The 12179-nt window shown below is 38.6% G+C and overlaps 1 protein-coding gene across 1 annotated transcript; it reads left to right on the forward strand.

The window, feature by feature from the left end:
* Nucleotides 1-3195: 3195 nt before the first annotated feature.
* Nucleotides 3196-10736, forward strand: LOC122344690 (cytosolic phospholipase A2 gamma-like). Its single transcript, XM_043238240.1, is given in 15 exon segments — nucleotides 3196-3346; nucleotides 3853-3878; nucleotides 4059-4167; nucleotides 4804-4946; nucleotides 5180-5381; nucleotides 6204-6306; nucleotides 6380-6427; nucleotides 6430-6519; nucleotides 6817-6927; nucleotides 7648-7824; nucleotides 8024-8173; nucleotides 8367-8444; nucleotides 8521-8675; nucleotides 9638-9803; nucleotides 9890-10736. Coding segments are annotated over 14 exon segments (1746 nt in total). The 5' UTR covers nucleotides 3196-3346; the 3' UTR covers nucleotides 10078-10736.
* Nucleotides 10737-12179: the final 1443 nt, after the last annotated feature.

Genomic DNA, 12179 nt, shown 5'->3' on the forward strand with positions numbered 1-12179 from the left:
CTACCGTCTATAAAAACACATCGACGTGAAGCTGGATATGTGTGCTGCTAACGTTCAGAAAGATCTGTTTTCAAATCTCCCAGCATATTAAATGTCAGGCTGAAAATTATACTTAATCAACACTAAATCAGTGTGAAATGTTTTACTGCCTCCAGTGTTCATTTCTTTTACAAACTGAAGTGATATGTAATTATTCGTACGCATTTCATGTCTTACTAAAAATGCACCTAGGTACGTTTATGCAATGAGATCAAGTAGGCTTTTCATAAAGTGTGCTAGAATTCATAGAGAATGATATTTTGGACTGTTTGTCACACTTAATCCAGTAAAAACTAATCAGAAGTTAGACACGACAATCTAACGTAACATTTCCACCAATATTGTTCCTGAAAAGCATACGTTGAGGGTAAACATCATAATTGATTTGTTGCATTCTACGCATCAAGTTGTCAAAATGGGAATGAAAGGTTTGAAATATAAAATATCTAAACATTTTGGCCAAATTTCACATCACTCTTTCTCTCGTAAATGTATCAAGAACTAAAACGAAAAGTACATTGCATAAGTATTCATACCCTTAGCTGAAGCAGCTTATCAGCCCCAAAGTATTGGAGTATGACGCGATGAGCTTTGATTTATCAGCATTTGGCCGTTACCTGCCACTCTTCTCCTCGCCTCTTCACTTCTCACGCTCACGTTGGATGGGGGCACACACGCATTTGCGTTTGATGTTTCTCCAGAAATGTTTGATTGAGTTGAAGCCCAGGCTGTGGCTGGACCGCTCAAAGACCGTCACAGAGGTGTCTATAAGCTCATGTGCTGTTGGAAGGTGAATCTTCGGTCCGGTCTGAGGTTCTTTTGATCGGTCTGGGTGTTCGTTAAGGCTAGTTCTATTCGGTGCATTGGCTCTTCTTCTACTCTACGAGTCCCTCAGTCCCTGCTGCTGAAAAACAGCCCCACAGCATCGCTTTACTTTTGGGATCTCGTTTCTCTAGATGTGTGGCTTGTTTTGTAGCTCTGCAGGCAGTTCTTTTCACCTTAGGCTTGGATTTTGCTCTAAAATGTGCGTTTTCACCTCTAAGACGCGTGTCGTTCCAAATCATACCCATGCAATTAAGTTTGCCAAAGGTTAACTTCACTTGAAGTAACATCTACATGCAATATGGATGTTCCTGTGCTCCAGATAAGGGTTTGAATATTTTTAATAAATGTAATAACCTGTTTTTGGTGTATGGAGTGCATAATACATTCAAAAATCAGGGGTTTGATTACTTAAGTCACCGTGTGTGTGTTCTTATGATCTATAATAATATGGAACCACCACAATGAATTTTTAGCACAATTTTTTTGAAGTATAGCAGCTACAACATGCAAAGTAATCATTAGATACACACATTCAGTAACGTTGCCTTCTTTCTCAGAGCTCACCGGAGGCAAAGGTCAGCGTATTTTCCAAGTGGATAAACTGAAACTCACTGATAACGAAGCATACAGAAGCACACCTTGAATATCATCAACTGTTTGAGTGATTTGTTCAACTCTGACAAAATTGGCCCCTGGACATACAAGCTCTATCATCGTCTTTCTTTGTGTAGCATTCTTTAGATGGAGAGTATTCATTAATGACCACCAGAGGTCCCACTATCCTAAATACCCCTTAAGATTTGAGTTTATATGCATTATGTAGATTTAAAGTAACAAACTCGAAGGTGAATATGTCATTAAAAGTGTTTCTGATTCCTGAATAGCCCCAGTTAGACTATTTTATTTCAATTTTGAGCAGGTTTGTGACCGTTTACCAAGATAGGACTACTACTTATGGATTGAAACCATAAATTGCTTAAAAAAATAACGTATTACTTCTGTTTTGTCCAGTTAATTAATAAAAATAAAAAAATGTTTGTATAATTGTCACAACCTCCAGCTGAAGTGCTCGCGAGCTTCGTTGGAGGACGACGGCCATCGTGGGCCTCATTTCCCATAATCCTTTGCAGTGCACGTACAAAGGCGAGGAAGGTAGACGAGAATAACTCCAATCAATCAATCATTTTTAAGACACACAGAGTAACAGAAGCACTAACAGACAAACAGGATAGGGCAGATAGCGAGGGGCGGACAGGTGTGGGGAATAAACTAAAGACTAGATACAGGTGGAGCAACTAACTAATAATCAGGAACAGGAAAGACCAAATAAGGGCAAGGAGGACACACCTTGGGGAAGATGTCACCATGCCAACAGAAACTTCTGCTTCATAATGCAGCACATTATGTAAAATAAAAACCAAAACAAATTAAATATTGGCGCTGTTTACAAAATGTAGCTGTAATCTGAATACTTTTTTTGACTGTAACTGTAACATCTCCTTTAGTCCGTCACTCCCCGACCCTGCCTGTCCATCACCGTCTCACAAACAATTCATGCATGTTTTACAAGGTGGCTAATGTGTATGAATTCATCTGCCATCACTTGCACGATTTTGTACTTTTTTTAAAAACTTAGAATATAGACCTTTTCTCATTAAAGCAGTAGTTCGATCAAAAAAACAAACAAATCTGTCATTATTTACTCACTCACATGCCGTCGCAAACCTGTATTCATTTGTTTCTTTTGCTGAACGCAAAAGAAGATATTTTGAAGAATGTGGAACACTGACATAGTAAGAGAAAGCACTACGGCAGTCACCAGCGACTTCTTGTTACCCGCATTCTTCAGAATCACTAGGAATAACACTAAGAATAACACTTTTTATTTTAATAACCTCCTAACTAAACTAATTAAACTTTAATATTATTAAAACTTAATATTAATATTAAATATTATTAAACTTAATATTATTATTTTTATTTTATTTATTTGTTTATAATTTTTTTATTTTTTTTTTTTTTTTGCAGTGTGTGTTGCTTTTATCAAATCTTATCATTGCTGTAAAGGTTTGCATTTTATCTGGTAAGGCATTACTTGAAAATAAATAAATCTTTTAAGTTAAAAAAACCGAACCCTGGCGCACCACAAACAAGAATGTATGCAATCAAGAGGAAAAAAATAATAATTTTACTTCCTCGTGTTCTGCTGGAGGCTTTGCCCTGATCTCCCTTAAAAAACGCGACAGAACATCCTGTTTCCCGTTACACAACCTAGGTGAGGCTACAGAATTAATACATAAGATAATGTGAGAATTTCCTGATCTCGGTAAATGAGTCATTTATCTTTCACAGCCTCACCCTCGGGATGATGTCTAGGCTTGCGAAGTAGTTTCTGAGCTCTTTATAAGAGCATCCTTTGGCCAGAAGTCAGATAAAGACTGCTGTGTTGTTTTCGGGGTGGCGTTGGACACTTACAGAAACAGTAAGTATATGTTTTTAAGCTATATTTAAATGGAATATATTTAATAGTGACACACACACTCAACAAAAGCGTATAAAAGTATACGGTTTGTGGGATTCATCTTAACGTTACTGAAAGATGCTGTAAGCAATTGTGTGAAATACATTACTGATGTTTTGACCCAATTAATAATAAAACATTTGCAATCTGACTCTAAAAATTATTAAAGAGGCAAGATTGTCTATTTAGCTGTGTTTGGGCCATCTAATATTTCATTTAGAAATGAATAACAATTGCTTTTAAATATTAAATACTTCAAAAGTGTTTTATTCTGGGATGCTCATTGCGCACATACTTGCGTGTTATTATTTTAATTTCCCTGCGAGGCAGTAGGTTTGTATTCACCCTGACGCACACGAAATATTAACACATTTACTTTTTATGGCTTATCCCTAAAACAGAGGTTACTCTTACTGCTATGCCTTTCAAAACGATTCATCTGAAATGATCCCTGTCTTGTTTTGCAGATGAGTGCACCTAAATCCAAGAGAAGGTACGCGATCCCGCTCAGATTCCTGAAATCACGGAAGCATTGCAATAAATAAATGACAACAACCTGCCATATTCTGTGAATATCTGTGCAGCTTCAGATCTGTGTGCATTGGCCATCCAGATATATCCAAGCAGTGGTGTTCGGATCAGCTCTGATCTGTTTCTGTGTCTTTCTCGGCAGCGAGGTGAGAACCAACCGCTTACTGAACGGGAGAGAGCAGGAGTTCGTAGCCAGCAGGAGGAACGTTATCCTGCAGAACCTGAGGAAGCTTCAGATTCAGTGCAGCCAGGTACCGCATCATGTTATGTTTCATGCTCGCATAGAAATCGACGACAGATGAAGTGCTGGGCGACGAACACCGGCCGTCAGGCATCAGTTTCACTCTCTTCCACGTGAAAATAAGCCATTGTCGTGGTATCAACGCATAAAGAAGTCACGCTTTCTGCAATAAACATTTGTAAAGTGTCTTTTCAGGAGCAGGACGGGGCACGCCTGAGTTTTGTCATAATTATGTTAGTCCCGGGATTTAACTGCGGGCCGGGAACAGCCGTTTGTACTGTATCACATGTATAGATATAGATTCTGTTCAAGCAGGAATGGGTTAAATGCAGTGGAAAAAGGCGAAAGGCGCAGCGTGTAATACAGAACCACGCGATAACGCTTGTAATGACAAAACAGGATTGCATCAAAGTCGCTGTCGACTAACGTAGGGGTGCTTATGCAAGCATTGAGTAATAGATGTAAAACGAGTCTATTATTGATGCTAAAGTGTGCCACATCCGCTAAAAGATGTTGGAAGACATTTCTAAGAGATGGCGAGCGCTATGCTGGCTGTATTTGAGGATTTCACGCACGTGGATGTTGTATTCATGATATTTCTGATGGCATACGGAAGCAGATGTTTTAAATTGTGTGTGTTTTTCAGAGAGAGGTGCCGAACATAGCGTTACTGGGTTCTGGAGGAGGACAGAGAGCCATGGTGGGTTTACTGGGATGCCTGGATCAGCTTGATAAAGCGGGTCTTCTGGACTGCATCCTTTATCTGAGCGGAGTCTCTGGATCCACCTGGTACCAGCCCTGAGAAACACACACACACACACACACACACACACACACACACACACACACACACACACACACACACACACACAGACACAGACACACACACACACACACACACACACACACACACACACACACACAGACAGACACAGACACAGACACACACACACACACACACACACACACACACACACACACACTGAATATCAAAGCTAAGAGCAGTATGTTCTTCTCTGAAGGTGCATGGCTTCATTATACAAAGAACAAAACTGGTCCACCAAACTAGAGACCGTGAAAGACAACATCGTCAAGAGACTCAGCGGTCCAGGAGTCAGCTGGGAGGAGCAGTTCGCCAAATTGAAGAAATATTATTCTGAGAAAGTCTTCTTCAACTTGACCGACTTCTGGGCGGCGATAGTTGTAACATCGTATGTGAAAGAGGTCGGTAAATATTCATGACCGTAGGACGGATTTTAGAAAAATCGCTGGGTGGTATGATTTACAGTCGAGAGTGACCACAAAGCAATCGTCTTACTGTTTAAAAAGGCATGCACTAAAATGCTATATTGAATGAAAGTTGGTTAAATTAATTATGAATGTGAGATTGAAATCCTAGATAAAGAGCCGCAAAAATATTGCTTTAATGATGAATTAATAATATGTTAAAAAAGAAGGAAAACAAACTACAGACAGTATTTGAGGATAGCTAAGTTTGCAAAAAATAAAATAAATAGTTAAAAAAATACATATATATTATATATACATATATATATATATATATATATATATATATATATATATATATATATATATATATATATATATATATATATATATATATTAAGATTAAAATGGTTCCTCAGAGAAAGCATGCAGCTCAATCAACATATCGTTTGAGTTTAAAGCACAGAGAAGATTATTTCATAATTTTTACTGAGAACAAGTTATTTATATTTTGTGGTCAAATGATGCCGATGAAGTGCTCCTGAATTTCACTACTATTTATGTATTTTTTTTTAACCGGATCATAACATCGGCCAATCGTCCGTCAAATAAGCTATACCGGTCAGGACTGGTGATTGCATATTTGTGACAAGCGTTGGAAATGCACAGCACGTAACATTAAAAACGTTATTCACAATGCTATTAGTTACGATGCAATGCAACAAGGGCCCTATAGTAGACGCATGTGACGTGTACCGTGGGCCTACAGGATATTAAACTGAAAAAGAAAGAAAAGTGACATGCTGTGTTATTCCGTAGATCGACGAACACACGCTGGCAGAGCAGTGGAGCAAGAACAGCAGAGATCCGTTTCCCATCTACACGGTGATCGACAAGCAATGCAAACAGAGCAATGACAAAGGTAGAGAGAGAGAGAGAGAGAGAGAGAGAGCTGAAGTGTTGATGCTTAGACGGACGTGTTTGTCTGTCCGCAGACCTCTGGTTCGAGATCAATCCCTACGAAGCGGGTTACTCCCTCACCGGGCGTTCGTGGACACCTGCGACTTCAGCAGCCAGTTTGAGAACGGCTCCAAGAAAAACCACCAGGGGCAATTCGACATGCTGTACCTGCAAGGTGACCAAAAACAACCTCTCCATGCAGGCGATTAATATCTGTGACACTTCATCAGCTTATATAGGTTTCTGTGATTTCTTAATAGGGTGTTCTTTTCAATGCTTCTTTTATTCTTGTTCTGGTACAAATAAAAGTGCTTCAAATTAACTGGAAAATGCAGCCATTTGTGTCAATTTTATGCGAAATAAATGAGGCGTGGACTTTCATTCTTATTTGTTTGTTTCTAAAAATGCAGGCCTAGGTTTTGCACAAATTAGAAACGAGCGATTCGATCCTCACTGTTGTGTTTTTCCTCAGGTCTTTGCGGCAGCGCTTTTGCAGACGGACAGCAGAACAAAGAAGAAATCTTAAAATGGATTTCAGAATTCTTTCATAAAAAAGAAAAAATACTCGAGGCCATGAGGAAAGGTAAAGCATTTCTTACCGCTTTGATTTAATGATTTTAAATTGGGAACTAAAATATTTTTCATCTAGTTCTTCTCAGGCATTACCGATTTAGTCTTAGACTTCATCCTGAGACAAAATGCTTAATAGTCATTTGATTTTTTTCGTAGTTTTAGGCAAAATCAAAATCACAGCATTTTTGTCAACTCTTAGTCATTACTTTTGGTCAAGCGATTATTATTTTGGTAGCTATTTTATATGTGGCCTTCAAAACTAAAATAATCTTCGGCCCTTGAATCCAAACCAATGATTCAAGGAAATGGAAAATCTGGAATAAATTATGAAAATGCAATTTTTTTTTTGGGTAGAGATACAAACAAACTGATTTAATTAACAAGTATGCTTTTATTTTTATGCGTCTATTAATGGTTGCCGTTAATGGCACAGATGTTGAAGTTGCATGCAAATAAATAGTTTAGAAAAAAGCTTGTAAATGACTCCTAATTAATGTCAACATATATATTAAACATCATATAATTAATTACATTTTCACACACGCTTTCTAAACCAGGAAACCGCACACACATCAGGTCATGCATAAACCATCTTTTCACTTTGAATTGAAATATAGCTCCTCTAAAAACCTCTGGGTTTACACACTTGCTGGGAAAAAGTGTCTATGTCTATGGGCCTCGACGTAATTAATAAACATGTGTTCATCTTTATTCACTATGTATCGTACAGAGCGGCCTGAGAGGGAACACGAAGAGACGACTTTTGAGTTTGTTGGTAAACATCCGGCCCCCCCTTCTGAAGAGAAATATTACCAGGTGCTCGTGGATCTCGCGGACATGAACCTCGCCGCTTTGAACGGCAAAGACACTTCGGGTTTCGACAGATCCATCAATGCAAATTTGAACGGTAAACGTCGCGGCGACTCCCGAAGAGCGCCTTTTACTTTCGGACGAATGCAAAATCCGTACTCGTCGACAACGGCATCGTTTAAACGGCATTTGTAAAGCGCTCCGAATGAAAGCATCTGCTAAATACGCGTATAAAACGTGCAAGCAACTGCGAAAAAAGATAGATAGGGTAGTGTTGATCGTGCCATTTCTTACAGATCTCTCCGGAGGCAGAGATCAGGACTTTTGTTCACTTAAAAAAGTGGAAACCTTTGAAGAGAGCACAGGAGATGAAAAGCAGGACATAAAGAGTTTCACTACGGAAGTGTGCAACAATTTGAGCGGTCGGATCAACTTCTGGCTATTTAGTAAGTTTAATCGTCACTAATGTCTAAAAAGCCTCCAATTGAGAGACTTATTTGCATATCCATCTGGATTACACACACGATAACCACGTTTATGTATTTATCATGATTTAAAACAATAACAAAAAGTGATGCAACTGTCAAGTCAAAATGCTTCTTAAGGAGCTATACAGGTCTAAGTATAACTGTTTTACAGAGGCCGGGATTAGCATTTTTAGATGCTTGAATGATTGGATCTGGGGCCGGAAATATAACTTCCTCCACAACATGACAGGTGAGAGCAGACCCGCCGAAAGCGTGCGGTTCTACGAGGCTAATAAAAGGACTGATGTCACAGTGTGATTGATCAGGCGGAGACGTGCCCCCCGCTCTTAGCAAAGACGAGACGAGAGACTACGAAGACGCCGGACTGAAGCTGAACTCTCCGTACTTCTCCGTGCTGAGAAAGGAAAGAGACGTCGACCTCATCATTTCCCTGGACTTCAGCCAAGGAGATCCTTTCATGGTAGGCCTGAACGTTTCGAACCAGTTCACGAAATGTGCTAACGTGAAGAATAACAGACTAATCTCGAAGGGGATGCTTGGAGAAGTGGGGATAAACCAGGTCAGAAACAGATTAACAAAAGAGTTCAGAGTGGATGAAGAAAAGCTGGAGAAGCAGCTCTCGGGCAGGTCTAGAGAACCAGGCCTATAACGGTCGTGTTTACGGAGGTGAACGAACGCTGACGAAATCTCGGAAAAGCGAAGACGTAGACGTGCAGTCAGGCTTACGAGCGATGCGAAGGACGAAATCGCTCCAAAAAACACTACTTTTCCCTTAATAATGATCCTAGAAAAGCCTAGAAAGTCATAGATAGGGCTTCATCCAAGCAAGGATTAGGCCATAGATTAATTAGGACATTTAAGTAAGAAGACATTTATGAACATGCCGTAGAAAAAAGCATTGGCGGTGTGCGTCTCACGGCAAAACGAAGGCACTGGCATGCTTTGATGAAAATGCAAATTCTGTCATTTACTCACCATCAAGTAGCTCCAAATCTCTATGAGTTTCTTTCTTCTGCCGAACGCAAAGGAAGATATTTTTTAAGTTTAACCTGGCTGCCCTGGGTCACCATTGACCTCCAAAGTGTTTTGAGGCTACGCAAAGTCATGTTTCTCTACTAATTTAAATATATTTAGCATGTTTTAGCATAGCATTCTAATTTACAATCTAACTAACAATATTCTCTGGTTTCCAATTAGTCAAAACAACAGCAAAAGATGTTGCTTACATTCGTACCGATAACAGCAGACACATTCATTCGAAGCTGATTCGTCCCGAAAACATTCTCCTAGAAAGATTTCTGGTCTAGCTATTGAATGGCATATATATATATATATATTGAATGACATATATAAATAATACCAATAAAGCGATCATCCTGCTCAAAAGCTTGCTGGTAACAATGTTTTGTTTCTTCGCTGCAGACAGTGAGGGAAGCTGCTAAAATGTGCAAAGAAAAAAACATCCCTTTCCCCGAAGTCAACACCGCTAATGAAGACAAGGACAAACCCAAGGACTTCTACGTGTTTAAAGGCAAAAACGCTCCCACCGTGATTCACATCCCACTGTTTAACAAGGTCAACTGCAGAGGCGAGTCGAGATCGAAAACCTTTCCTGAACGAATCTGAAATATCACCCAAATAAAGTCTAACATAAACGTGCAACTGTTTCTTCAGATGAGGTGATGAAGTGGCGGGGAGATTACAGCACCGTTCATAAAAGCTACAGCGCCGAGGAGATCGCTGCTCTCATGAAGGTCGCTGGAAAAAACATCTCAAACAACAAAAATAAACTGACGGAGGAGATTCGAGCGGCCATTGGAAAGAAAAGATCCGGTCGCTTTATGAATCTCATTGAGAAATGAGTGAACTGATCTGCATATTTCACATAAACGGTCTTTATTTCTTTTGCATTTATCATAATTTTGTCTTAATCATGTCAAAATGTTTTCTTTACGCTCGGCTTAGAGGAAGGGCCAGGAGAAAAACAACATCTCCAGTATTTCGAGTTTGCAAATCAACCACAACAGGCTGCATCACATCTGTGATTAAAAAGAAAGTATTATGTTGCTCCTGTTCGATTGAATTTGTAAACTTGCAAACTAGCATTATGGTCCTTAAAGCTAATCGATCAAACATTTTATTTTTTACGTTACTTTTTGTCAACCAAAACTGGGCTTGCTTGGTATTTTTAATAAAAAATTGGTACTTTTGGCAACTGATTTGGCAACCTTTCACCCCAAAAGTGAAACTGACACGACTCAGGGTTGAAGAAAAGGCCTCTGCACTTAAGATTTTTCTCAACATGGGGACAGAAGAGGTATCAGACAATAAACAGTAGAGAAAAGTAACTTGCATTACTTGAAAAAGTAACTTGGATATTTTCTTGCAAATTTAAAATGAATGCATTACTTTGCTAGTTACTTGGAAAAAATGATCTGATTATGCATCTCACATTGTTTTGCAGTGATTGCATCAAAAAAACCTCTATAAAATTAACTTGAATTATTTGTAATGCGTTACAGCAAAGCGTCTCTCTCTCTGTTTCTCTCAAAAAATGTTAAAACGGCCAAAGTATATTCAAGAAATAGCAATAATAATAATAATAGTAATAGGAATAAGGATAATAATAAAAAAAGTGTTATTGTTATTTAATGTCATACATAATTGCAACTTTTTTATTAGTCTGAATTGTGAGATATAAACTTTCGAGAGAAAAAAAATATAATTGTGAGATAAGAAGTCGATTATGTTTTTATTTTTTTATTCAGCAGCAAAAATAAGCTTGCATAAAATATTGAGATTTGATAATAATAACAATAATTCCACATTAATGAAACATTAAAAAACCTCCCTCTTCTGCATTTCTTTTTATAAACACTGCACTGTATATACAGTATGCACACGCTATCGTTGGCCGTTGTGTATTTAATCTTAAATGACCGCACCTCTCTGGAGAAACCAGCGCGACCGGCTCGAGTTAACTAGAACTGAACAGAGCGCTCAAAACCCACTGAACAGATTTATTTGCTCTCTTTGGGTTCGAAGGTTTCTGTTTGGTTTTTTCGGTTATCTTTATTTTGTCAGTTTGGTTCGGGAGCTGAATTCATAACAGAGGTCAGCCATTAACGCACTTCTGGTAATCTCGTCAATATACGTCAAAAAACGTCAAAAAACGTCAATATACAAAACAAAATCAACCCCATATTAAATTTTATCGCGTTTTAATTGTGTAAATAAAATCTTACTGACAAATGGGCAAAACATAGGGTAGTGGCAAATAAAAGTGAAAGTATTTCATCAATGAATGTGTCTTAAATGTAAATTAAATTTAAGATTGTTACACTGAATGATATTTTATGTATATGAAAAATGTGCGATATTAATTTTCTGCTAAGATAAACACAAACTGCAATTAAACAAAAAACTTTTTTAGCCTGTAAAAAAACATGAAACCCTCGTGTAGTTTCAGACCCATTTTTTAGTAGAAGATGACATCGTGCTGCTTTCTTCCTCACGACGTTCGTTGTGAACACCAGATGTCACACTAACCTTAAAAAATGGATAATTACAGATAAAAAGAATGGAATAAATCGTAAATGTCATTGTAATAAACCCTTCTGATTAGCGTGTTACTGTTTTGAAAAAAATACAGACACATATACAGAAAAATACACACACATAGACACACACACACACACACACACACACACACACACACACACACACACACACACACACACACACACACACACACACACACACACACACACACACACACACACACACACACACACACACACACACACAGACACACACACACACACACACACACACACACACACACACACACACACACACACACAGAGACACACACACACAGACAGACACACACACACACACACACACACACAGACACACACACAGACAGACACACACACACACACACACACACACACACACACAC

The sequence above is a fragment of the Puntigrus tetrazona genome, chromosome 5 (assembly GCF_018831695.1).
Source record: "Puntigrus tetrazona isolate hp1 chromosome 5, ASM1883169v1, whole genome shotgun sequence".
Taxonomy (NCBI): Eukaryota; Metazoa; Chordata; class Actinopteri; order Cypriniformes; family Cyprinidae; genus Puntigrus; species Puntigrus tetrazona.